The sequence below is a fragment of the Saimiri boliviensis genome, chromosome 6 (genome assembly GCF_048565385.1).
Source record: "Saimiri boliviensis isolate mSaiBol1 chromosome 6, mSaiBol1.pri, whole genome shotgun sequence".
Lineage (NCBI taxonomy): Eukaryota > Metazoa > Chordata > Mammalia > Primates > Cebidae > Saimiri > Saimiri boliviensis.
The window spans coordinates 78,859,487-78,885,481 of record NC_133454.1 but is presented as its reverse complement, the minus strand read 5'-3'; the positions used below and the strand labels follow the sequence as shown (position 1 = coordinate 78,885,481).

The window sequence follows — 25,995 nt, the reverse complement described above, 5'->3', positions numbered from 1 at the left end:
AGATCTCGCTATGGTGCCTAGGCTGGTCTTGAGCTCTGGACTCAAGCCATCCTCCCACTTCATGCTCCCAAAGTGCCGAAATTACAGATGTGAGCTACCATGCTTGGCCTGTAGGACTATTTTTAAAACATAAAAGTGGCCGGGCGCGGTGGCTCAAGCCTGTAATCCCAGCACTTTGGGAGGCCAAGGCGGGTGGATCACAAGGTCAACAGATCGAGACCATCCCGTTCAACATGATGAAACCCCGTCTCTACTAAAAATACGAAAAAATCAGCTGGGCATGGTGGTGCATGCCTGTAATCCCAGCTACTCAGGAGGCTGAGGTAGGAGAATTGCCTGAACCCAGGAGGCGGAGGTTGCGGTGAGCCGAGATTGCGCCATTGCACTCCAGCCTGGGTAACAAAAGTGAAACTCCGTCTCAAAAAAAAACAAACAAACAAACAAACAAACAAAAAAAAACACCATAAAAGTAGCTTTTAAAAAAATTTAAATTTCCAGTATCTCTCAGTATTTATGTATTTATTTATTTGAAACAGAGTCTTGGTCTGTCATCCAGGCAGGAGTGCAGTGGCATGATCTCTGTTACATGAATGGAACAGAAACACCCTTAAGCATTTAATATTGTACTGCAGTGAGGGAAATGTTGTCTTGGCTAGTGCAGGTTCATGAGTATAAGATAAATATACAAAAATGAAAGGTGTTTGTAATTTATAGCTGCAAGAACATTCTAACAGGGCCAAAAACTATAAAGTATTTAAATATATATGTACACATACATATTGTTATTGACACATAATTATACATGTTACAGGGTATAGTATATTTCAGTACATGTGTAATGATCAAATAGGGGTAATTAGCATATCCATCATCTCAAATCTTTTTTATTTCTTTGTATTAGTAACATTCAAAATCCTCTCTTCTAGCTAGTTGAAAAAATACAACAAATTTCTTTGACGGTAGTCGCCCTACAGTGCTATATAGAACACTACAACTTATTCCTCCTATCTAACTATAATTTTGTATTGGATAATCAATCTTTTTCTATTCCTCTTCCTTACTACCCTTCCCAGTCTCTGGTAACCACTATTTTTCTCTGTACTTCAGTGAGATCAACGTCTTTAGCTTCAACATACAAGTGAAAACGTATTTATCTGTCTGTGCCTAGCTTATTTCGCTTAACACAGTGTCCTCCCAGCTCATCCATATTGCTGTGATTGACAGGATTTCATTCATTTTTACGGTGGAATAGTATCCCCTCGTTAAACTATATTTAAGTTAAATAACAAGACCTCTAAAGAGGAGAAAAGTAGATGGTTAAGAGCTTAAGCATATGATTGAAGTCAGGGTAGCTTGAGTTCAAATCCAGCTCTACTAGTTAATAGCTGTGTGACTTTTGACATGTTATTTAATCTCTGTGTCAGTTTTGTCTGTAAAATAGAGATAGCTAGATACTGCCATATTATTGTGGGCTTTTTTTGTTAGTTTTTTTTGAGACAGAGTCTCATTCTGTTGCTCTGGCTGGAGTGCAGTGGCGCGATCTCGGCTCACTGCAACCTCCACCTCCTGGTTTCAAGTGATTCTTCTGCCTCAGCCTCTCGAGTAGCTGGGATTATAGGTACCCACCACCTTGCCTGGGTAATTTTTTTGTATTTTTAGTAGAGATGGAATTTCACTGTGTTAGCCAGGATGGTCTTGATCTCCTGATCTCATGATCTGCCTGCCTTGGCCTCCCAAAGTGCTGGGATTACAGGTGTGAGCCACCGCGCCCTGCCCTTGTTAGTTTGTTTTTTGAGAGCGAGTCTCACTCAGGTTGGAGTGCAGTGCCACAGTATCGGCTTACTGCAGCCTCTGCCTCTTGGGTTCAAGCAGCTCTCCTGCCTCAGCCTCTCAAGTAGCTGGAATTACAGGTGCCTGTCCCCACACCTTGCGACTTTTTGTATTTTTAGAAGAGCTGGGGTTTTATCATGTTGGCCAGTCTGGTCTCGAACCCCTGACCTGGGGTGATCCACCTGCCTTGGCCTCCCAAAGTGCTGGGATTACAGGTATAAGCCACTGCTCCTGGCCCCTCAATTGTTGTTTGTTAATCCAGATTATCTACTTCATCAGCAGTGTATGAGCACTATTTCTTTACATTCTCTCAGAAGCTGTTTTAAATCCAGAAGGAAGCACAGAAAGAATAAAGATTGCCATCAAACCTTGCAAATTAGGACTGAGGCTCAGAAAGAGATAATGTTATATCCAGGCTCATATAGGGAGATCATAACAGAGTCAAATCTGGAGCTTAGACTTTTTTTTTTTTTTTTTTTTGCATGATCACGGATTACAGCGTTTAATGCATACCCAAGGCCACACATTTTTGGGGAGTAGGTTTTACTTGCAGTACAGATTCTTTTCATGTAAGATCACAAAAATACAATACAATGTGACGAGCCCAGCTGAAGAATTACATGCAGTGGCCCATATTAACACACACAGCTCCCCAGGAGGGCGGCGAAGAGCTAAATCAGTATCACCAGGGTTCACTGTGGGAGAATAATCCGGTACGACCAAGTAGAACAGATTGAAACAGAAACAAAGCCATGCCTGACGGTCACTCCAGGTCAATCTGATCATTTCCATGACCAAAATAACCCGTGAACAAGTCAAAATGACCGTGGAAGGGCTGACACCCTGTGCTCACACACCATGCCCAGAGCTTAGCAAAAGGGACACAAACACTTTTGTTTGAAAAGAATGATGGCGACATCTACTTTCAAAGAACAACGGGCACTTTTTAAGGGAATGCTGACCTTTAACTTTACAAAATGAAATTTAAAATGTTAAGTAGTACACTGGTGAAGGATATGCCTCAAGTGTAAACAGGATTTCCTGGCAGTATAATTAAACAAAGCTCTAATCTAAAAACTCTTCCTCAAGATTTTAAGAGAATTCTAAAATTACGATACAGAAAAGCAACCTTAAAACTACTCTGGCCAAAATGTGGATTCCAGTGACCTGCTTTGAGCCCGCAGTTCCCAGATGTTGGGCCTACAGTAGTGAGGGAGGCTCACAGCCTAAATACCAACTGACCTCTGACCCCACCGTCCAGTGGTTCTAGAACATTTCCAGTAGGAAAGACATACCAAGGGATTTGAATGAATGGGCAATATTGAGACAAAGTGAAGATTTGTTAAGGGTTATGCTTTTGTCATTTTTTTTTTTTTTTTTTTTGAGACGGAGTTTCGCTCTTGTTACCCAGGCTGGAGTGCAATGGCGCGATCTCGGCTCACCGCAACCTCCGCCTCCTGGGTTCAGGCAATTCTCCTGCCTCAGCCTCCTGAGTAGCTGGGATTACAGGCATGCACCACCATGCCCAGCTAAGAGCTTAGACTTTTTGAACTCACTCCTAGGATTCTTTTCACTGAGTGTAGAATTCGCAAATTCACCAGACATTTATTTTTTATTTTTTGAAACAGAGTCTCTGTCGTCCAGGCTGGAGTGCAGTGGTGTGATCATGGTTCACTGCAGCCTCGGCTTCTTGGGCTCAGGTGATCCTCCCACCTTAGCATCTCAAGTAGCTGGGACTATAGGTGCATGCCATTACTCCTGGCTAATTTTTGCATTTTTTTGTAGGGACAGGATTTTTCCACATTGCCCAGATTGGTTTTGAACTCCTGGATTCAAGTGATCTGCCCTCCTCAGCCTCCCAAAGTGTTGGCATTGCAGACTGAGCCACTGCGCCTGGGCCTTACCAAACATTTAATGAGCATTTACCATGTGTGAAACGTTCGTATTTGATGCTTGACGTCTATGACATTATAAAATCCTTACCGCTCTAATATAAATTGTTTATCTCTTTATCTCCATTTTATAGCTAAGCAAACACAATCAGAAAGGTTAAGTAACTTTCCTAAGGTCATACAACCAGAATATGGCAGGGTAGCATTGGAACTCGGGTCTGTCTTATTTTTGAGCCCCATCTTCTTTATACCATATCTTAACTGTAGCCATTTCAGTTGTTTTGTCTTTCCCCTTGTTCACTAACCTTTCTAAAACTTTCATAATGCTCTGGAGTTAGTCACACTCCTCATCCTGTTTTGACTTCCAGGCTAACCTCTGCTTTGTGGACATTGACAACCACTTCATTGAGCTGCCAGAAGACTTGCCACAGTTTCCCAACAAATTGGAGTTTGTCCAGGAAGTCTCTGAGATTCTTATGGCATTTGGAATTCCCCCTGAAGGGAATCTTCATTGCAGTGAGAGTGCCTCCAAGCTGAAGAGGCTTCGGGCCTCTGAGCTTGTCTCAGACAAGAGGAATGGAAACATTGCTGGCTCCCCTTTGCATTCCTACGAGCTTCTTAAGGAGAACGAAACCATTGCCCGGCTCCAAGCCTTGGTCAAGAGGACTGGGGTGAGCCTGGAAAAGGTAAGATGTGTACATGAGTCTGTGTGATCTGTGCTAGGGTGCTGTCCTGGTGAAGTAAGGTATGGGATGAGAAAGCACTCAGTTCTAGACAACTCATATTTTTGAGTGGTGAAAGAATGCTTTGTATGGAGGACTCTGAATTCCATCTGGCAGATGTTATCCTAGTAAATGCTACTTTAGTCTAAATCTGGGTAGCTTCTCTCTTGAACATCAAGGAGAGTCTGCAGTCATTCATTGTGAACACTACAGCAGAGTGATTGAAGAGAGCATGGTAGTAATTTTAGTGTTCAGACCTCTTTTATTTTTTGAGAGAGTTCTTACTCTGGCACTCGGGCTGGTATGTGGTGGCACAGTCACCGCTCACTGCAGCCTCAATCTCCTGGGCTCAGGTGATCCTCCTGCCTCAGCCTCCTAAGTAGCTGGGACCACAGGTACATGCCACCACACCAAGTTAATTTTTTTTTTTTTTGAATTACTTGTTGAGACAGGGTCTCACTATGCTGCCAAGCTAGTCTCAAACTCTTGGGCTCAAGCAGTCCGCCACCCCTGACCTCCCAAAGTGGTGGAATTACAAGTGTGAGCCACCATGTGAGGCCCAGACCTCTTTTAGACCCTTTGAGCTTCCCAGCAACCTAAGGCATATAAAACATGTATTAACTGTTTTATAGCCAAACAGACCAAGGCTCAGAGAGCCTAAGTGTTTTGCCTAAGATTAAATGCCGATTATGTTGCTGAGCTGGGTATAGAATCTGGTCCTCTTGAGTTCTCACTGTTAAATTACTTTTGTAAGTTACAGGTAAACCAACGGGTCAATGTAATAATCTTGTTGGGCTGTTTGTTAGTGAAATATTTCATTTTTCTGCTTTAGTAGAGCAGATTTGTTTTGCTTAGTAGAGCAGATATTTTTCAAAAACCATGGGCAGTTAAAGAGGAGCAGAGAAATATTTGGTGGGATTAAAAAGATTTTTTGGAGAAAGAAGGAAAGATGAGGGAAAAATCAACAGAGCCAGAATTTTTTCTAGGTCATCAGAATTGTTGCCTTGTTAAATTGACCTCCCACATTTTTTCCTTTCTCCCTGACCTTTGAGGTAATTAGCACCTCTTCTTTCATGGCAGAATCTCTCTCAGCCCGTAAAGATCTTATCTGTACTTTCATTGAGTTGTTGGATATCTTTAAGTGAAACTCCATTTATCTGTCTTCCATGTCTGAGTCCCTTTCCTTTATTTTATTTTATTTTTTTCCAGTTTTTCCTCTTTCATTCTCTATTTGCTGCTAAGTAAATGACTACTGGAAAAAAAATCAGATTAAAAAAATCAGGAATTGGATTCCTTGGGATAAAAGGAAAAAAGTGTGTTCTTGACTGCTTTTTCTTTTTTTGTAGTTGGAAGTGCGTGAAGACCCCAGCTACAATAAGGATCTCAAAGTTCAGTGTGATGAAGAAGAACTCAGGATTTACCAGCTAAACATTCAGATCCGGGAAGTTTTTGCAAATCGTTTCACTCAGATGTTTGCAGATTATGAGGTGTTTGTCATCCAGCCCAGCCAGGATAAGGAATCCTGGTTTACCAACAGGGAGCAGATGCAAAACTTTGATAAAGTGAGTGTAATCCTGCTTGGGAGGTGGTGAGGAATGAGAACTTGCCAGTTACGTCTTGAAGAAGTAATGGAAAATGAGTTATTATGCTGGAAACAAGTTTATGGTCCATTTGATGTTGATAAAATGGGCTTTGTTGCTTAAGAACAGGTGCTGATTATTATTATTTTTTATTTTATATTTTTTATTTTATTGCATTTTAGGTTTTGGGGTACATGTGAAGAACATGCAAGATTGTTGCATAGGTACACACGTTGCAGTGTGATTTGCTGCCTTCTTCCCCATCACCTATATCTGGCATTTCTCACCATGCTATCTCTCCCCAACTCCCCACCCCCCGCTGTCCCTCCCCTATTTCCCCCCAACAGGCCCCAGTGTGTAGTACTCCCCTCCCTGTGTCCATGTGTTCTCATTGTTCAACACCCGCCTATGAGTCAGAACATGCGGTGTTTGATTTTCTGCTCTTGTGTCAGTTTGCTGAGAATGATGGTTTCCAGGTTCATCCATGTCCCTACAAAGGACACGAACTCATTGTTATTATTATCAGATGATTTCCCTTCAGCCAAAGGGATCTCTTAAAGCAAAGATATACGTGTAGATTGAACATCAGGATTCTGGGAAGATTGGTTGACTCAGTAGGTTATCCGAGTGAGTTTGTCCCAGTATCAAAGTTTCAAGATATCTGAACTTATATGAATGTTTTTTTTTTTAAAAAGTAGAGATTTTTTAGCTTGCTTTTCTGGAAGACCTAGGCAGCTCCAGAGAATAATTAACCTACTGGATCCTTTGACACATTGACATTACCCTTTTCCCTGTCAATTACTGCTTCTTTTTGGTCCCACCAGGCATCTTTTCTGTCAGATCAGCCTGAGCCCTACCTGCCTTTCCTCTCAAGATTCCTGGAGACCCAGATGTTTGCATCTTTCATTGACAACAAAATCATGTGTCATGATGATGATGATAAAGACCCTGTGCTCCGAGTATTTGATTCCCGAGTTGACAAGATCAGGCTGTTGAATGTTCGGACACCTACTCTCCGTACATCCATGTACCAGAAGTGTACCACTGTGGATGAAGCAGGTAAGGACTCCTTGGAACTGTGCATTCTAGCCTGCAGTATTATGTCACTAACATGTCCCTTTTCCTGAATATGCCAGCCTCTTTTTTTTTTTTTTTTTTTTTTTTTGAGACGGAGTTTCGCTCTTGTTACCCAGGCTGGAGTGCAATGGCGCGATCTCGGCTCACCGCAACCTCCGCCTCCTGGGCTCAGGCAATTCTCCTGCCTCAGCTTCCTAAGTAGCTGGGATTACAGGCACGCGCCACCACGCCCAGCTAGTTTTTTGTATTTTTAGTAGAGACGGGGTTTCACCACGTTGACCAGGATGGTCTCGATCTCTCGACCTCGTGATCCACCCGCCTCGGCCTCCCAAAGTGCTGGGATTACAGGCTTGAGCCACCGCGCCCGGCCATCCAGCCTCTTTTTCTGTTTCTGCCCTACGTGTGTGGTTCCCATTGCCTGCAGTGTTCTTTTTTGCTTTTTTTTGCCTGGCTGTCTTCTCATCCTTTAACACTGTCGGTTAAGAATGGATCTCATTGTATGTGATAGAGACCCTGATCAGCGGTGGGCTAAACAAATAGGGGGTTATTTTTCTTATATTAGCAAGAGGTACAGAATTAGTCCTTGCATGTGTTGGCTCAGCTGCTCAGCAATGTAGTCAAGAACTGAGATTCTGTCTTTTTGTTCGGTGAATCCTTAGCATGTTGACTTTTATGGTCATACTGTTGCCTCGATTTTTTTAAATTAAGGATTTTAATGAAAGCCTCATGGTTACAGAAGGTGTTTCATGCCTGGCTAATTAAAAAAAAAAAGTTTTGTAGAGACAAGGTTTTGCTGTGTTGCTTAGTCTGGTCTCAAACTTTTGTGCTCAGGTGATCCTTCTGCCTTGGCCTCCCAAAGTGTTGGCATTACATGCATGCATCACTACACCGAGTCCCAGAAGCTTTTCATATTCACATTCAAGGCAAGAAGAGGAGAAGATTGATGCCAGCTACATTTGCCATCCCACCTTTTTTTTTTTTTTTTTTTTTTTTTTTTTTTGATATAGAGTCTTGCTCTGTTGCCTAGGCTGGAGTGCAGTGGTGCAGTTATGGCTCACCACAGCCTTGACTTCCCAGGCTCGAGCAGTTCTCCCACCTCAGCCTCCCAAGTAGCTGGGACTGCACACACCTGGCTAATTTTCTGTGTTTTGTAGAGACAGAGTTTCACCATGTTGCCCAGGCTGGCCTCAAACTCTTGGGCCCAAGCAGTCCTCTCACCTCTGCATTCCAAATTGCTAGGATTACAGGCGTGAGCCACTGTGTCTGGCCTATTTTCCCACTTTTATCAGAAAGTGAAAGCTTTCCCAGAAATTTCTAACAACTTTCATTATCCTATAGGCCAGAATCATATTATATGACCACCCTCAAGTGCATGGGAGGCTGTGAAAGTGAACATTGAACTGGGTATAATGTTACCCTGAAGAGTATCAAGGTTCTATAAGCAAGAAAGAAGGGGTGAATAATTATGAGGAAGCAGCTGATAGTATTTGTCACAAAAACCTTCTTTGTGAAGCCTTCTCTGATGCCCCCAGACTGAGTCAGTTGATTCTTCCTCTGTGTTCTTGTAGTGCTTTATGCTTGCTTCTACTCACTTATTTCTACTTTTACTAGCTATCATTATTAGATAACAACTTAAGGGCAGAGACTGTATTTACTCGTTTTTCCCCTCCATTCTTCTAGCATTGTGCCAGCATGTAGGGATGTTTTTATCTACACAAATGATTGAACACATCCTTTTTTTTAGAGGACTCATCATATCAGCTTAGCTAGAGAATAGTTTCAGCTTGAAGTGTTAGATTAAGTAGTGTGTTTACTTCCTGTGGGATGTTCAGTGTCCTTTTTTAAGGCAATTTAATGTATTTTAATTATTTATTTACTGCATTTTGTAACTACCTACTAAATGCCGAACATATGGCGAGTCTTCAAGAAATATTTGTCAAATGAATGAATATGCCAGTTGCTAGGCTTTGAAGATATAACTAGTAACAGTTTAGACAAAGTCTTACATTCCCTTACACTTTCTAGTCTCTCTTTACCTTTCTGTTCTTGTTGCAGGACCCTCATTAAGATGACAGTCCTTTTGGTAAAGGCTTGAGGACATGTTGTCCATGCAGTTAGACTACTTTAACTCAGTTAGAACATAGGTTCCTGAACCCTGCCTAAGGCCTTGGAACTGGGCAACCTGATGGAGATTTTTACAGGACTCTGGTTTAAAGAACCATCTCCCAAACCATTGTTTAAATCAAGACTTCTTCTTCTTTTTCATCTTGTGCTATACTTGAAAATGATAACATTTGTATGCGGCACACTAGGAAGAGTCTGCTAATAGCTAGAGGCTATAAAGCCAGAGGCTCTAGTCACTTGAAATTCTTACATCTGCCACAAGGGTTGAGGAATCTCAGCCCATCCTTAATTTATTTGTTGAAGACTAAACGCTGCGGCCTACAGATACCAAGTACTGTGATATCACTTGTAGCCATTACACAGTCTAATGGACCTCTTAGAATATGGTGTTTGGAGGCGGGTCATAGTGGCTCATGCCTGTAATCCTAACATTTTGGGAAGCTGAGGTGGGTGGATCACTTGAGGTCAGGAGTTTGAGACCAGCTTGGCCAACATGGTGAAACCCCGTCTCTACTACAAATACAAATACAAAAAAAAAAAAAAAAGCTGGGTGTGGTGGTGCACACCTGTGGTCCCAGCTACTTGGGAGGCTGAGGCGGGATAACTGCTTGAACCTGAGAGGCAGAGCAGTGAGCTGAGGTTGTGCCACTGCGCTTCAGCCTGGGTGATGGCAAGACTCTGTGTGGAAAAAAAGAAGAGGGAGAATATGGGGTTTGGAATATAGGAGGAAGGGTTAGCTAAGCCTCATTCATATGGCTCATTTCAGAAAAATGGGTATCACAGAGACTCTTAATACTACTATACGGTCTGCACCCAGGAATCATGGGAATATCTATGCTATTGGTATATCCCTTAGGTATATACCAGAGGCATGTACTTCAAGTATACTAGATCAGGGTTCTTGCAACTAGCCCCAGAACCCTAGCCTAGAGGAGTAGTTCAACCATCTTATCCCATCCCATATTGGACATCTCAACTTCTTTAGCCAGTCTGATTGTAAAATCATGCTAACATAACTATAAAGGGATTTTGGAGATCCTATAAAAATGTTAAAATAAAAAACAGTAAAATGTTACAATTAGAAGAGATGTTGATGGCAATTGACTCTGCCCACCCACCCCACCCACCAGTTTTACAGATAAAAACGTTCCTTCGGTTCACAACTATATCCATAATGCCTGGCACATTTTGGACATTTAATAAGTTCTGTTGAATGAGAGTAAAGATTGGGGGAAGTGAGGGAGGCTCAAAGACATGACTTGACAACCTAAGATACACAGCAAGGCCCAAAGACAGATGTTTTTACATGACTCTGGAAAAATACCAGGAGAGAGCCGGGTGTGGTGGCTCACACCTGTAATCCCAACAATTTGGGAGGCTGAGGCAGGTGGATTGCTTGAGCTTAGGAGTTTGAGACTAGCCTGGGCAACATGGCAAAACCCTGTTTCTTCAAAAAAATACAAAAACTAGCTGGGTATAATAGCATGAACCTGTAGTCCCACCTACTTGGGAGGCTGAGGTGGTAGTTTTGCTTGAACCCAGGAGGTCAAGGCCACAGAGAGCTGTGATTGTGCCACTGTATTCCTCCAGCTTGGACAACAGAGTGAGACCCTGTTTCAGAAAACAGAGAGAGAGAGAGAGAGAGAGAGAGAGAGAGAGAAAGAAAGAAAGAAAAAGGATAGGCCGGGCACGGTGGCTCAAGCCTGTAATCCCAGCACTTTGGGAGGCTGAAGCGGGTGGATCACGAGGTCAAGAGATCGAGACCATCCTGGTCAACATGGTGAAACCCCGTATCTACTAAAAATACAAAAAAATTAGCTGGGCATAGTGGCATGTGCCTGTAATCCCAGCTACCCAGGAGGCTGAGGCAGGAGAATTGCCTGAACCCAGGAGGCGGAGGTTGCGGTGAGCCGAGATCGCGCCATTGCACTCCAGCCTGGGTAACAAGAGCGAAACTCCGTCTCAAAAAAAAAAAAAAAAAAAAAAAGAAAAAGAAAAAAAGAAAAAGGATAGTTTTCAGACTCATGAGAGAGAAGGGAGAAAGAAAAGAAAAAAAAAAAAAAGCTGTATGTTGTAGCTCACTCCTGTAATCTCAGTATTCTGGAGGCCAGGGTGGTTGGATCACCTGATGTCAGAAGTTCAAGCCCAGCCTGGCCAACATGATGAAACCCCATTTCTTGTGAAAATAGAAGAAGTTAGCTGAGTGTGGTGGCAGACGCTTGTAATTCCAGCTGGGACAGGAGGATCACTTGAACCTGGGAGGCAGAGGTTGCAGTGAGCTGAGATTGCTCCACTGCACTCCAGCCTGGGCAGCAAGAGGAAAACGCCATCTCACAAAAACAAACAAACAAACAAACAAACAAACAAACAAAAAACACAAAGAGGGGAGGGGTGAGAGGGAGTTTTCTTATGCCCCTTTGTAATTAATACCTTCTTCCTGTTCTCTCCCCACTCTCTTCTCCAATCCCTAGGCAACCACTGATACAATTTTTGTTACCACAGAGTTTGCCTTTCCAAGAATGTTATGTGAATAGAATCATAGTATGGTACTTTTTTTTTAAAGTCTGGATTCTTTTACCCAGCATAATTATTTTTATATTCATTCATGTTCCTTTTTATTGCTGAATAGTATTCCATTGCATGAGTATTACCACAGTGTATCTATTTAACTGTTGGTGGGTATTTGGTCTGTGAATATTTATGTACAAATACTTTGTGTAGACATAAGTTTTCTTTTTCCTTGGGTAATACCTAGGAGTGGAATGACTGGATTATATGATATCTGTATGTTATTATTATTATTTTTTTTTGAGATGGTGTCTTGTTCTGTTGCCCAGGATGGAGTGTAGTGGTGTGATCTTAGCTCACTGCAACTTCCTCCTCTTGGGTTCAAGCAATTCTCTGCCTCAGCCTCCTGAGTGGCTGGGATTACAGGTGCCCACCACCACGCCTGGCTAATTTTTGTATTTTCAGTAGAGAAAGGGTTTAACCATGTTGGCCAGGCTGTTCTCAAACTCCTGACCTCAAGTAATCCACTTGCGTCGATCATTCAAAGTGATGGTATTACAGGCGTGAGGCACCATGTGGGACCTTGTATGTTACTTTTTAAAGAAACTGCCAGATTGTTTTCCAAAGTGACTGTATATTATATATTTTACATTCCCACTAGCAATGTATGAGAATTGCACATCGTTGCCAACTTAGTATGGTCCATGTCTTCAATTTTAGGCATTTTAATAAGTGTGTAGTGGTATCTTACTGTGATTTTCATGTGCGTGTGTGTGCCTAATTTCTTTTACCAGTGTCTTTTTGAGAACAAAGCCTTTTATTTTGATGAGGCCTAATTTATCAGTTGGATTATACTTTTATTGTGTCTAAGACATTTTTGACCTATCAAGGTCACATAGAGATTTTCCTCTATATTTCCTTGTAGATGTTTTACAGTTTTAGGTTTTACATTCAGGTCTCTGATCCTTTTCAAGTTAATTTTGTAAGTAGTTTCAAGTTATGGGTCCATTTTTTTTTTTCCCATATAGATAGCCATCTATTGAAAAGACCATCGGTTCTCTAATGAATTGCCTTTATGCTTTTGTCAAAATGTTATTAGTCTATATATGTGTTAGTCTACTTCTGGATTCTCTGTTCTGTTTCATTGATCTGTTATTTATACCAGTACCACACTGTCTTGATTACTGTAGCATACGTTAAATGATTACTGTAGCTTATGTTAAATCTTCAAGCCAAGTAGTGTTAATCTTCTTTGTTCTTCTTTTCAAAGTTGTTTTGGCTGTTCTGTGTTCTTTGTATTTCAATACGTGTTTGGAGTCAACTTGCCAACTTCTGCAAAGAAGCCTTCTGAGATTTTGAATTCTATTTGACATCCTAACAATACCTAGTCTTCTGATCCATTAATGGCATAATCTTTCCGTTTATTTATGTCATCTTTAATTTCTCTCAACAGCATTATGTACTTTTCAGGGTACAGGTTTTATATGTCTTATTAGATTTATCCTTAAGTAGTTCATGTTTTTTGGTGTATTGTAAATTGTTTTGTATTATATAAATTTGGTGCTATTGTATTACTTTCTTAATTTTAATTTCTGATTGTTCATTGCTAGTATATAGAACTATAATAGCATTTTGTATATTTATATTGTGTCCTGCAACCATAGTAAACTTCCTTTTAATAGCTTTTTTGTACATCCATCAGATTTTCCCCATAGACAGTCATATTACCTGTGAATAATGATAGTTTTATTTTTCCTTTCCATCACTCAGGATGCCTTTTATTTCTTTTCCTCTCCCCACCCCCCTTTTTGTGTTTATTACACTGGCTGGAACTTCTAGTACAAAGTCAAATAGAAATGGTGAGAGTGGGCATCTTATTCCTGACTTTAGGGAGAAAGCACTTTTACCGTAAGAATGATGTTATCTTTAAGTTTTTCATAGATAACTATTGTCAGTTAAGGATGTCACTAATTTGTTGAGAGTTTTTATCTGAGGCAGATGTTGAATTTTGTCAAATGCTTTTTCTGTATCCATTGAAATAATTATATGGTCTTTAGCTTTAGTTTGTTAATATGGTGAATTATATTGATATTTTCTTTTTCTTTTTCTTTTTTTTAAATGGTGACAGGGTCTCGCTCTTTTGCTCAGGCTAGAGTGCAGTGGTGTGGCCATGGTTTTCTGTAACTTTGAACTAGTGGGCTGAAGGGATCCTCTCGCGTTAGCTTCCTGAGTACCTGGGACTATAGATGTGTGCTACCATGCCTGGCTAATTTTTAATTTTTTCTAAGAAAAGGAAAGAAATAACCTTCTTTATTCAGAGTAATATTCTTTACTGTCAAATCTATTTTGCCTGATATTAATAACTACTCCGGCTTTCTTTTTTTTTTCTTTTTTCTTTCTTTTCGAGACAGTCTTACTCTGCCATCCAGGCTGGAGTGCAGTGGGGTGATCTCAGCTCACTGCAACTTCCACCTCCCATGTTCAAGCGATTCTTCTGCCTCAGCCTCCTGAGTAGCTGGGATTACAGGCATGTTTCACCTGCCCTCGGGTTCAAGTGATTCTCCTGTCTCAGCCTCCTGAGTAGCTGGGACTACAGGCACGCGCCACCACACCCAGCTAAATTTTTGTAGATTTTTGGTAGAGGTGGCATTTCACCATGTTGACCAGAATGGTCTCAGTCTCTTGACCCCGTGATCTGTCTGCCTCAGCCTCCCAAAGTGCTGGGATTACAGGCATGAGCCACCACACCCAGCCCTTTATTTTAGTTAAAATCTTTTTGTGTCTTTATATTTAACGGGTGCTTATTGTAGGTAGCATGTGATTGGGTTTTGTATTTTTATCCAATTTGGCAGTTTCAGATTTGTAACTGAGGTCTTTAGACCGTGTATGTACATTTAATGTGATTATTGGTATTGTGGGGTTTAAGCCTGTCATTTTTCTGTTTATTTTCTATTTGTCCATCTGTTTTTTGTTCCCTTTTCCTCTTTTTCTGCCCTCTTGTGTATTAATTGAATATTTTCAATTTTTTAATGATTTCATTTTATCTACTTTGTTGGCTTACTAGCTATAACTTGTGTTATTTTAGTAGTTGCTTTAGGATTTTAGTACACATTTAACTTATCACAGTCTACTTTTAAGTAATACAATGTCACTTTCCACATAGTATAAGAGCTGTAGAGAACTGCCAGGCACAATTATGTGCACCCGTAGTCCCAGCTGTTTGAGAGACTGAAGGGGGAGGATCGCCTGAGCCCAGGAATTTAAGTTCAACTTGGATTACATAGTGAGACCCCATCTCTAAAGAACAACAAAAAAGAACTTCACAAAACTCTGTTTCCATTTCTCTCTTCCTAGCCTACATGCTATTGTCATTTATTTTATTGTCATTTATTTTACTTTTACATATGTCACAAGCCTCACACACTACATGGTCATTTTTGTTTAAACAGTCAATTGCCTTTTAAAGAGATTTAAATTAAAAGTACAAAATATAATTTACCGTGTAGTTAGCATTTCTGGTGCTCTTCTTTCTGATATTATTTTCCTTCTGCCTGAAAGACTTCCTTTAACATTTCTTGTAGTGTAGATCTGCTGGTGATAAATTCTTTCAGCTTTTGTAATCCTTTTGTCTTTGAAAGGTATTTTCCCTGGGTATAGATTAATAGTTTTTTTCTTTCAGTACTCTAAAGATGTTGCTCCGGGCCAAGAGTGGTGGCTCAGGCCTGTAATCCCAACATTTTGGGAGGTCCAGACGGGTGGATCACTTGAGGCCAGGAGTTTGAGACCAGCCTGGGCAACATGGTGAAACCCCATTTCTACTAAAAATACAAAAAAAAAAAAAAAAAAAAAAAAATTAGCCAGGCATGATAGCACGTGTTTGCAGGCTAAGCTACTCAGAGGCAGAGGAACAAGAATTCCAGAAGGTGAAGGTTGTAGTGAGCCAAGATTACACCACTGCACTCTAGCCTCGGTGACAGAATGAGACCCTGTCTCAAAAAAAAATAAAATAAAATAAAAAGATGTCGCTCCTTTGTCTTCTCACTTTGTAATTAGTTCATTTTCATGCTGCTATGAAGAAATACCCAAGACTGGGTAATTTATTAAGGACAGAGGTTTAATTGACTCAGTTCCGCATGGCTGTGGAGGCCTCAGGAAACTTAAAAGTATGGTGGAAGGCACCTCTTCACAGCATAGCAGGAGAGAGAATGAGTGCCAGGCAGGCAAATGCCAGATGCTAATAAAACCATGAGATCTCGTGATAACTCACTCACTATCAGGGGAATAGCAGGAGTGAAACCACTCCTATGATTCAGTTACCTCCCACCAGGTCCCTCCCACCACATGTGGGGATTATTACAATTTGAGATGAGATTTGGGTATAGACACAGAGCCAAACCGTATCACACTTCCATTGTTTTCTGATAAGAAATCTACTGTCATCCTTAATTTTGATCTTCTCTATACAAAATGTCTACTTTCTCTAGCTGATTTTAAGGTTTTCTTTTTATCAGTGATTTTGAGCAATTTGATTATGATGTGGCTTGGTGTGTTCCTTCATGATTCTTGTGCTTGCAGTTCATTGAGCTTTTTAGATCTGTGGATTTTTTGTTTACATCAAATTTGCAAAAATTCTGGCCAGTATTTCTTCTAGTAAATTTTCTATTCTCCCCATCCCTACCTTAAGGACTGCAGTTACACATATGTATAGTATCTGGGATTGCTTAACGTTTTCCCAGCACCTGTTGATACTCTTTTAATGGCAACAATTTTTTTTCTCTCTGTGATTTCTTTGGTATCATTTCTGTTGCTGTGACTTTAAGCTCACTTATTTTTTTCTACTGCATTTTTGAGTCTGCTTTTAACCCAACCCATGTATTTTTCATCTCAGATATTATAGCTTTCATCTCTAGAAGTTTGTGTTCCATGTTTCTAGTTTTGTTTTTGTTTTTTTGAGATGGAGCTTCGCTCTTGTTACCCAGGCTGGAGTGCAATGGCGCGATCTCGGCTCACCGCAACCTTCGCCTCCTGGGTTCAGGCAATTCTCTTGCCTCAGCCTCCTGAGTAGCTGGGATTACAGGCGTGCGCCACCATGCCCAGCTAATTTTTTGTATTTTTAGTAGAGACGGGGTTTCACCATGTTGACCAGGATGGTCTCAATCTGTTGACCAGGATGGTCTCAATCTCTTGACCTCATGATTCACCCGTCTCGGCCTCCCAAGTGCTGGGATTACAGGCTTGAGCCACCGCGCCTGGCTGTTTTTGTTTTTTAAGAGACCAGGTTTTGCCCTGTTGCCCAGGCTGGAATACAGTGGTGCGATTATAGCTCACCATAACCTTAAACTCCTGAGCTCAAGTGATCCTCTGGCTTTTGTCTCCTGAGTAGCTGGGAATACAGGTGTGTGCCACCATGTCTGGCTCATACTTTTTTATTTTTTGGAGATGGGGTCTCATTATGTTGCCCAGGCTGGTCTTGAAGTCCTGACCTTAAATGATCCCCTCACCTTGGCTTGCCAAAGCACTGGGATTACAGGCATGAGCTACCAGGCCCAGCCTTTCTAGTTAATTTTTAAACAAATATTATAGTATGGCTGTAATAACTGTTAATATCCTTGCCTGCTAACTCTAACATTTGCGTTAGTTTTTGTTTTGTTTTGTTTTTTAAATTCATTCTATGTTGTATTGTCTGGCTTCTTTGCATGCCTGGTAATCTCTGATTAGATGCCAGGCACTATGAATTTTACTATTTGAGTTCTGGACACTTCTGTATTCCGATAAATATTCTCAATCTCTGTTCTGGAATTTAGTTAAGATACTTAGAAATAATTTGAATTCTTTTTGTTTTCCTTTTAAGATTTCTTTGGCAGAACCAGAGAATCCTTTAGGCTGCGATTAATTCTCCACTACTGAGGCAAGGCCCTCTGAGTATTTTACTCAGTGCCCCATGGGTGATTAGGTTTTCCAGTCTGGCAGGGGGAGACAGGCATTATTCCCAGCCATATATGAGCATTTTGTGTTGTTTCTTCTAATTCCTTCCAGTGATTCTTTGTCTAGCCTTGAGTAGTTTCTTTACTTGAGTGAACTGATCCGTTACCCTGCTGAATACCCTGCAGATCCCCTGGATTCTCTCTCTTCTCTGGTACCATTCATAGGAACTCTAGCCACCTTGGTCTCCTTAACTCAGGGAGTCCACGAGTCCACCTTGGCCTCCCTTCCCTGAGCTGCGGCCTGGAAACTATCTCTAGGCGGTTAGCTGGGATAGTTGTAGGTGCCACTTCATTTGTTACCTGTTTCTCAGGGATTCCTGTCCTTCACTGCCTGGTGTCCAGTGTTTTGAAATTTATCATTTTTAAAAATTTATTTTATTTTTATTTTTTGAAATTTATCATTTTATTTTATTTTATTTTATTTATTTATTTATTTTGAGATGGAGTTTCACTCTCGTTACCCAGGCTGGAGTGCAATGGCGCGATCTTGGCTCACCACAACCTCTGCCTCCTGGGTTCAGGCAATTCTCCTGCCTCAGCCTCCTGAGTAGCTGGGATTACAGGCACGCGCCACCATGCCCAGCTATTTTTTTGTGTTTTTAGTAGAGACGGGGTTTTACCATGTTGACCAGGATGGTCTCAATCTCTTGACCTCGTGATCCACCCGCCTCTGCCTCCCAAAGTGCAGGGCTTACAGGCGTGAGCCACCGCTCCCAGCCTGAAATTTATCATTTTATATATTTTGCATGGGATTTTTCCTATTAGGCAGGAGAGTAAAAAATTAGTCCCTTTTACTCCATCTTGGCTGGAAATTGAAGAGTAGCAGATTTAAAAAAAATGTGTGACTTAATTCGTGTGTGTGTTTATGTGTATATGTGTATTCTCATCCAGAGAAAGCAATTGAGCTGCGTCTGGCAAAAATTGATCATACTGCAATTCATCCACATTTACTTGACATGAAGATTGGACAAGGGAAATATGAGCCAGGCTTCTTCCCTAAGCTGCAGTCTGATGTACTTTCCACTGGGCCAGCCAGCAACAAGTGAGTCAACCCCAGGGATTCACTGATCCAACTCCCTAGGGTCATCTAGTTTCTGGGCCAGGGCTATTATCCCCAGAAGACTTTGTAATTTTGTAAAGCAAATATGGAAAAGACCCAAACTATTTAGGTTGTTCACTTGTTTGAACAAGAAAATACATGGCAGAATATCTTTCAGTTCCTGCCTCCACTATGCAGATTGGGATAGCTCTATATGTCCAGGACCTGCAAAAAGCTGCAGACAGGTTAAAATCACCTCATGCCTGGATTGAATTCAATAGCAAGCTAGCATTGTCTTTAATATATGGCAGTTGAAATAATCAGAACCCGAACTGAAAAGTAGATAAGCAGAATTACTCATTAGTTACTTTTGGAGATGATTGCATCAAAGCCTATATAGAGTTAAATGAGTATAGTTTTAGATCTATATGTGAAGTGTTTGTAGATGTTTCAAGAGAGACATGTTCCCTGAGGGGTTATCTCTTTCATGTCCAGTCACTTATCTTTAATCTGCTCTTCCTCGAGGTCTCTGAGCTGTCTCTGGTGACTTCTTTGTCATTTCATATGTCCAGCATTGGCCCTTAGTCATTCATGTTTTCTCCTGTTAGTTGACCTTCCTTTTTAAGTGAGAGATTCTTAATTGCCTGCTTTGATTCTGATTGTGTTAGGTGGACAAAAAGGAATGCCCCTGCCCAGTGGAGGCGGAAAGATCGGCAGAAGCAGCACACAGAGCACCTGCGTCTAGACAATGACCAGAGAGAGGTAAGATACCTTAAGAATGACAAAGATGACCTTGCTATCATGCTATATACTCCTTCTCTTTCTCATTTCCTGTTCTCTGGTCTGATTCAAATATACCAGCAAAGACCTCACCCAATAAAGAAAGGTTAATAATAGGTCTAGTTCCTGATATCTGATGCTGGGCCTGGGTTATCACAAATTGGAATGTAGGATGTTTTGCAAATTGCAGCTAGCTACTAAACATGTTGTAATTACTCATGCATGATACTCCCTGGGGAGTTCAATAGGAACCTCAGAAGTTAAGACTCTGAAACTTGTGAGAAATCCTTTAAAAATTGGTGTGAGGTTGTGTGTGTGTGTGTGTGTGTGTGTGTGTGCACGCGCGCGGGAAAGAAGTTAATTTTTTTAAATTCTTTTTTTTTTTGAGATGGAGCCTTGCTCTTGCCGCCCAGGCTAGAGTGCAGTGGAGTGATCTCAGTTTGCTGCAACCTCCACCTCTCAGGTTCAAGTGATTCTTCTGCCTTAGCCTCACTAGTAGCTGCCTCAGCCTCCCTAGTACCTGCAATTGCAGGTGCCACCACCACACCTGGCTAATTTTTGTATTTTTAGTAGAGATGATGTTTCACCGTGTTGGCTAGGCTCATCTCAAACTCCTGATCTCAGGTGATCCGCCTGCCTCAGCCTTCCAAAGTGCTGGTATTACAGGCGTGAGCTACCGCACCTGGACCAGAAAGAAGTTAATTTTGTTAGCGTGTTTTCCCCCTACTGTTTCTTACTATTAAATAAAAATAGGTAATCCTGACTTTTTTTTCTTCAAGAGAGTAAAGGAGAGGAACATTATTATCAGGTACTTGGAAACCCAAGATTCTTGAATTTATCTCCTGAATCTTCATTGCTTATAAGCTGAGTTTCTCAGCTCTACTGTAACTTGCTTCTTAAGTTTCTAGTTATAAACCTCAAATTGTAGACCCTGCCTTGCTTAGTTGCAAAGAAGTTGTGAAAATGGGTGTTAACTTCAGAAACCTATTTCAGTAACTTCTTTGAGAAAAGACCCTGTAATTTTTATCTTGCACAGATAGAACCCAAGAAGGCATACTGTTTTCACGTGTCTGGCGCCTCAGTGAATTGGAAAATAAGTAACATATTTTCCCTTTGCTTTTTTTTTTTAAATGAATAGATTAAAATTTTAAGAATTGTCAACTGCTGATTTACAGGATACAGTTTCGCTTAGATTTTTTTTGTGTGTGTGAGAGTAGCATAAGGTATTTTGGTTATTTGTGCCATTTTAAGAGTCTGAGTCTTCCACCTAATTTCCTCATTACTATTTTCAGCAGTGTTTATTGACCTTTTTCTTGGTCAGAATCACTGAGTGTATTAGTCCATTTTCATGCTGCTCATAAAGACGTGCCCAAGACTGGGCAATTTACAAAAGAAAGATTTAATGGACTCACAGTTCCACATGGCTGGGGAGGCTTCACAATCATGGCAAAAGGCAAGAAGGAGCAAGTCACGTCTTACATGGATGGCAGCAGGCATTAGTGTACAGTGAAACTCCTGCTTATAAAACCATCAGATATCATGAGACTTAATCACTATCATGAGAACAGCACAGGAAAGACCCACCCCCATGATACAATTACTTCCCCCTGGGTCCCTCCCACAACATGTGGGAATTTGGGGAACTACAATTCAAGATGAGATTTGGATGGGGACACAAACCATATCACTGAGATATCAAGGAATTCTTTGCTAAAGCAAAAAAAGTGAGATAAGCACTTTGAAATACAAAGGTGACAAAAGAGGTCAGTCTTGTCCTCAGGGAATACCAGTTGATTAAGGGAGCAAAGTCAGGTATAAAGATAACTTCAGAAGAATAATCTTTTGAAATGACCATATGAGGGACAAACCAATGTTTGATTACTGATTAGAGAAAGCAGATGTTACTTCCACTTGGAGTCATTATCAACCAAGATGATTTGGAAGAGGAGCAAGCATCTCTTTCAGCTTTGGAGGATGGGATTGTTAGAGAAGATTTTATGTTATTTTGAGATGTGGTCTTACTCTGTCACCCAGGTTGGAGTACAGTGGTGTAATCTGGGCTCACTGCAATCGCCACCTCCCAGGCTCAGGCGATCCTACTACCTCAGCCTCCTGAGTAGCTGGGACCACAGGTGCACACCATCATGTCTGGCTAATTTCTTTTTTGTATTTTTGGTAGAGACAGGGTTTCTTCATGTTGCCTGGGATGGTCTTGAGCTCCTAAGCTCAAGGAGCCTCAGCCCCGCAGAATGCTGGGATTACAGGCAAGAGCCACTGCTCCTGGCTGTTTTTCTTTTTCTTTTTTTGAGACGGAGTCTCACTGTATCACCAGGCTAGAGTGCAGTGGTGCGATCTTGGCTCACTGCAACCTCCGCCTCCTGGGTTCAAGTGATTCTCCTGCTTCAGCCTCCTGAGCAGCTGGGACTACAGGTGTGTACCACCACACCTGGCTAGTTTTTTGTATTTTAGTAGAGATGGGATTTCGCCGTGTTGGCCAGAATGGTCTCGGTCTCCTGACCTTGTGATCCACCTGCCTCAGCCTCCCAAAGTGCGGGTATTACAGGTGTGAGCCACTGCACTCTGCCTTTTTCTTTTTTATCTCCCTGGAGCTTCAAGAAGAATATTTCTAGTAGAGGACATGGTAGGTGTGATATGTAAAGGAGACTGTGGGCAGAATATTTTGTAGGAGGTGGGTATGGAGATAGCCAGCAAGTTAGGAGACAGGTAACAGCAGTCCAGGTAATAGTATTTGGACCCTAACCTTGGGGGTTGGTAGTAGAGAGAGATTAAGGGGCCATAAGATAAAATGGACAGACTTATGCTACTGGAATAAATATAGGTGAAGGGAGAAGTTTAGGGTAAAAATGTTGGTCATGAACCTACTGAGAGGATATCAGAGTGCATTTTACTTCGTTGATGTGGGTTCTGTGTTAAAACAGACATACGCAGAATCACCAGCACATTATACAAAATAATTGCAGTTGTTGAGTGTACAATCTTAATTTTATATTTATGATAGAAAGGGCAGATATCTTTGATATAGGCAGAGGAGTTAAATTCCTCTCAGCTTGGTGGGGGAAATTATTTTCTCAGTATTACTCAGAAATTTGAGATTTGCAGTAGACATGTGTTTTTTGACTCTTGTCTTTTTTTTTTTTTTTTTTTTTTTTTTTTTTTTTCCCGATACAGAGTCTTGCTCTGTTGCTCTGGCTGGAATGCAGTGGCGCTATCTGAGCTTACTACAACCTCCGCCTCCCAGGTTCAAGTGATTCTCCTGTCTCAGCTTCCTGAGTAGCTGGGATTACAGGTGCATGCTACCATGCCTGGCTAATTTTTGTATTTTTAGTAGTAATGGGGTTTACCATGTTGGCCAGGCTGGTCTCGAACTCCTGACTTCGTGACCTGCCTGCCTGGGCCTCCCAAAGTGCTGAGATTACAGGTGTGAGCCACTGCACCCCGCCTGACTCTTGTATCTTTTCATATATGTATGTATATATTTTAAGAGACGGGGTTTCACCATATTGGCCAGGCCGGTCTTGAACTCTTGACCTCAGGTGATCCACCCACCTCAGCCTCCCAAAGTGCTGGGATTATAGGCGTGAGCCACTCACTGTGCCTGGCAACTCTTCTATCTTTAAATCAAAGGTAATTATACTATTCAGGGAGTGCTTTACATCAGCTAAGACAGAAATCATTATATTATCTCAGTTTTTCCCTTTAATACAAGAATTAAATTAAAAATTTTTATTCCTATCTGAGCCTAGAAAGAGGCAGCTAAGAAAGTGTGAAAAAATAGTGCCCTCTTCAGTCACCCATCAGTACTGGTGACTTTTGGTTTATGTGCCTGGACACAAAGGGTCTTTATTTTTCTGTTTGATATAGAAGTACATCCAGGAAGCCAGGACTATGGGCAGCACCATCCGGCAGCCTAAACTGTCCAACCTTTCTCCATCAGTGATTGCCCAGACCAACTGGAAGTTTGTAGAGGGCTTGCTGAAGGAATGCCGCAATAAGGTAAGCTGTGGACACCTCTGTGTTTGTGTTTTTTTCTGTTAGCAACCAAGGTAAGACCAAGGATTGGCTTCAGCCACTCCCTCGGTATTTTAAAAATACTGTTGGCTGGGTGTGGTGGCTCATGCCTCCCAACACTCTGGGAGGCCATGGCAGGAGAATTGCTTGAGCCCAGGCATTCAAGACCAATTTGAACAACGTAGTGAGACCCTGTCTTTAGAAAAGTATTAAGATGGGCATGGTAGCACACGCCTGTAGTCCCAGATACTTGGAAGGTTGAGCTGGGAGGATGGCTTGAGCCTGGGAAGTCAAGGCTACAGTGAGCTGTGATGGCACCACTGCATTTCTGCCTAGGCAACGGAGCGAGACCCTGTCTTAAAAAAACAAAACAAAACAAAAAAATTAATGCAATGAGATAGTACTAATTTTAAGATCCTGTTAATTTGAAGTTAGTTATATTTGTTTTAAGTGAAACATACCATTAATTGAGAGAATGCATGCTTTGCTTGATATAAACTTAATGTATATTCTATAAAAATAAACGAAAGAGATGTAGTTTTTAATTTAATAAAAAACATTTTTTAGACAGGATCTCATTATATTGCCCAGGCTTGAACTCCTGGGCTCAAGTGATCCTCCTACCTCAGCTTCTTGAGTAGCTGGAGTTACAAGCATAGTTTTTTTTTTTTTTTTTTTTTTTCTCATTAAACTTTTTTTAATGGGTCTCAAAATTCTGTGACAAATTTTTGGTCAAGTTGTTTCCATTAAAAAGTACTGATTTTAAAAACTAATAACTTAAAACTGCCACAAGCAAAAAAGAAAACCAAAGTGGTCCACAAAACATTCTCCTTTCCTTCTGAAGGTTTTACGATGCATTGTTATCATTAACCAGTCTTTTACTACTAAACTTAAATGGCCAATTGAAACAAACAGTTCTGAGACCGTTCTTCCTCCACCACTGATTAAGACTGAGGTGGCAGGTATTAGGGATAATATTCATTTAGCCTTCTGAGCTTTCTGGGCAGACTTGGTGACCTTGCCAGCTCCAGCAGCCTTCTTGTCCACTGCTTTGATGACACCCACGGCAACTGTCTGTCTCATATCACGAACAGCAAAGCGACCGAGAGGTGGATAATCTGAGAAGCTCTCAACACACATGGGCTTGCCAGGAACCATATCAACAATGGCAGCATCACCAGACTTCAAGAATTTAGGGCCATCTTCCAGCTTTTTACCAGAACGGCGATCAATCTTTTCCTTCAGCTCAGCAAACTTGCAGGCAATGTGAGCTGTGTGGCAATCCAGTACAGGGGCATAGCCAGCACTGATTTGGCCTGGATGGTTCAGGATAATCACCTGAGCAGTGAAGCCAGCTGCTTCCATTGGTGGGTCGTTCTTGCTGTCACCAGCAACGTTGCCACGACGAACATCCTTGACAGACACGTTCTTGACATTGAAGCCCACATTGTCCCCAGGAAGAGCTTCACTCAAAGCTTCATGGTGCATTTCAACAGATTTCACTTCAGTTGTAACGTTGACTGGAGCAAAGGTGACCACCATACCAGGTTTGAGAACACCAGTCTCCACTCGGCCAACAGGAACAGTACCAATACCACCAATTTTATAGACATCCTGGAGAGGCAGGCGCAAGGGCTTATCAGTTGGACGAGTTGGTGGTAGGATGCAGTCAAGTGCCTCAAGCAGTGTGGTCCCACTGGCATTGCCATCCTTACGGGTGATTTTCCAACCCTTGAACCAAGGCATGTTAGCACTTGGCTCCAGCATGTTGTCACCATTCCAACCAGAAATTGGCACAAATGCTACTGTGTCGGGGTTGTAGCCAATTTTCTTAATATAAGTGCTGACTTCCTTAACGATTTCCTCGTATCTCTTCTGGCTGTAGGGTGGCTCAGTGGAATCCATTTTGTTAACACCAACAATAAGTTGTTTCACACCTAGTGTGTAAGCCAGGAGGGCATGCTCTCGGGTCTGCCCGTTCTTGGAGATACCAGCTTCAAATTCACCAACACCAGCAGCGACAATCAGGACAGCACAGTCAGCCTGAGATGTCCCTGTAATCATGTTTTTGATGAAGTCTCTGTGTCCTGGGGCATCAATGATAGTCACGTAGTACTTGCTGGTCTCGAATTTCCACAAGGAGATATCAGTGGTGATACCACGTTCACGCTCAGCTTTCAGTTTATCCAAGACCCAGGCATACTTGAAGGAGCCCTTTCCCATCTCAGCAGCCTCCTTTTCAAATTTTTCAGTGGTTCTTTTGTCAATGCCCCCGCATTTGTAGATTAGATGGTCAGTAGTGGTGGACTTGCCGGAATCTACATGTCCAATGACGACAATGTTGATATGAGTCTTTTCCTTTCCCATTTTGGCTTTTAGGGGTAGTTTTCACGACACCTATGTTCTGGCGGCAAACCCGTTGCGAAAAAA

The 25,995-nt window shown here is 41.6% G+C and overlaps 1 protein-coding gene and 1 pseudogene across 4 annotated transcripts in view; one reads left to right on the top strand and one right to left on the bottom strand.

Annotated features, from left to right (window-relative positions):
* DENND5A (DENN domain containing 5A) overlaps positions 1 to 25,995 on the top strand; it is a 131,825-nt gene that overhangs the window by 78,389 nt on the left and 27,441 nt on the right. For all 4 annotated transcript variants that reach the window (XM_039470496.2, XM_039470495.2, XM_039470497.2 and 1 more), the window contains 6 exons: positions 4,091 to 4,408; positions 5,791 to 6,006; positions 6,849 to 7,083; positions 18,609 to 18,759; positions 19,425 to 19,518; positions 23,419 to 23,550. In XM_039470496.2, the coding sequence (XP_039326430.1) occupies positions 4,091 to 4,408; positions 5,791 to 6,006; positions 6,849 to 7,083; positions 18,609 to 18,759; positions 19,425 to 19,518; positions 23,419 to 23,550 (1,146 nt within the window). The remainder of the gene's footprint in view (positions 1 to 4,090; positions 4,409 to 5,790; positions 6,007 to 6,848; positions 7,084 to 18,608; positions 18,760 to 19,424; positions 19,519 to 23,418; positions 23,551 to 25,995) is intronic.
* On the bottom strand, positions 24,252 to 25,991 carry LOC120364588 (elongation factor 1-alpha 1 pseudogene; annotated as a pseudogene).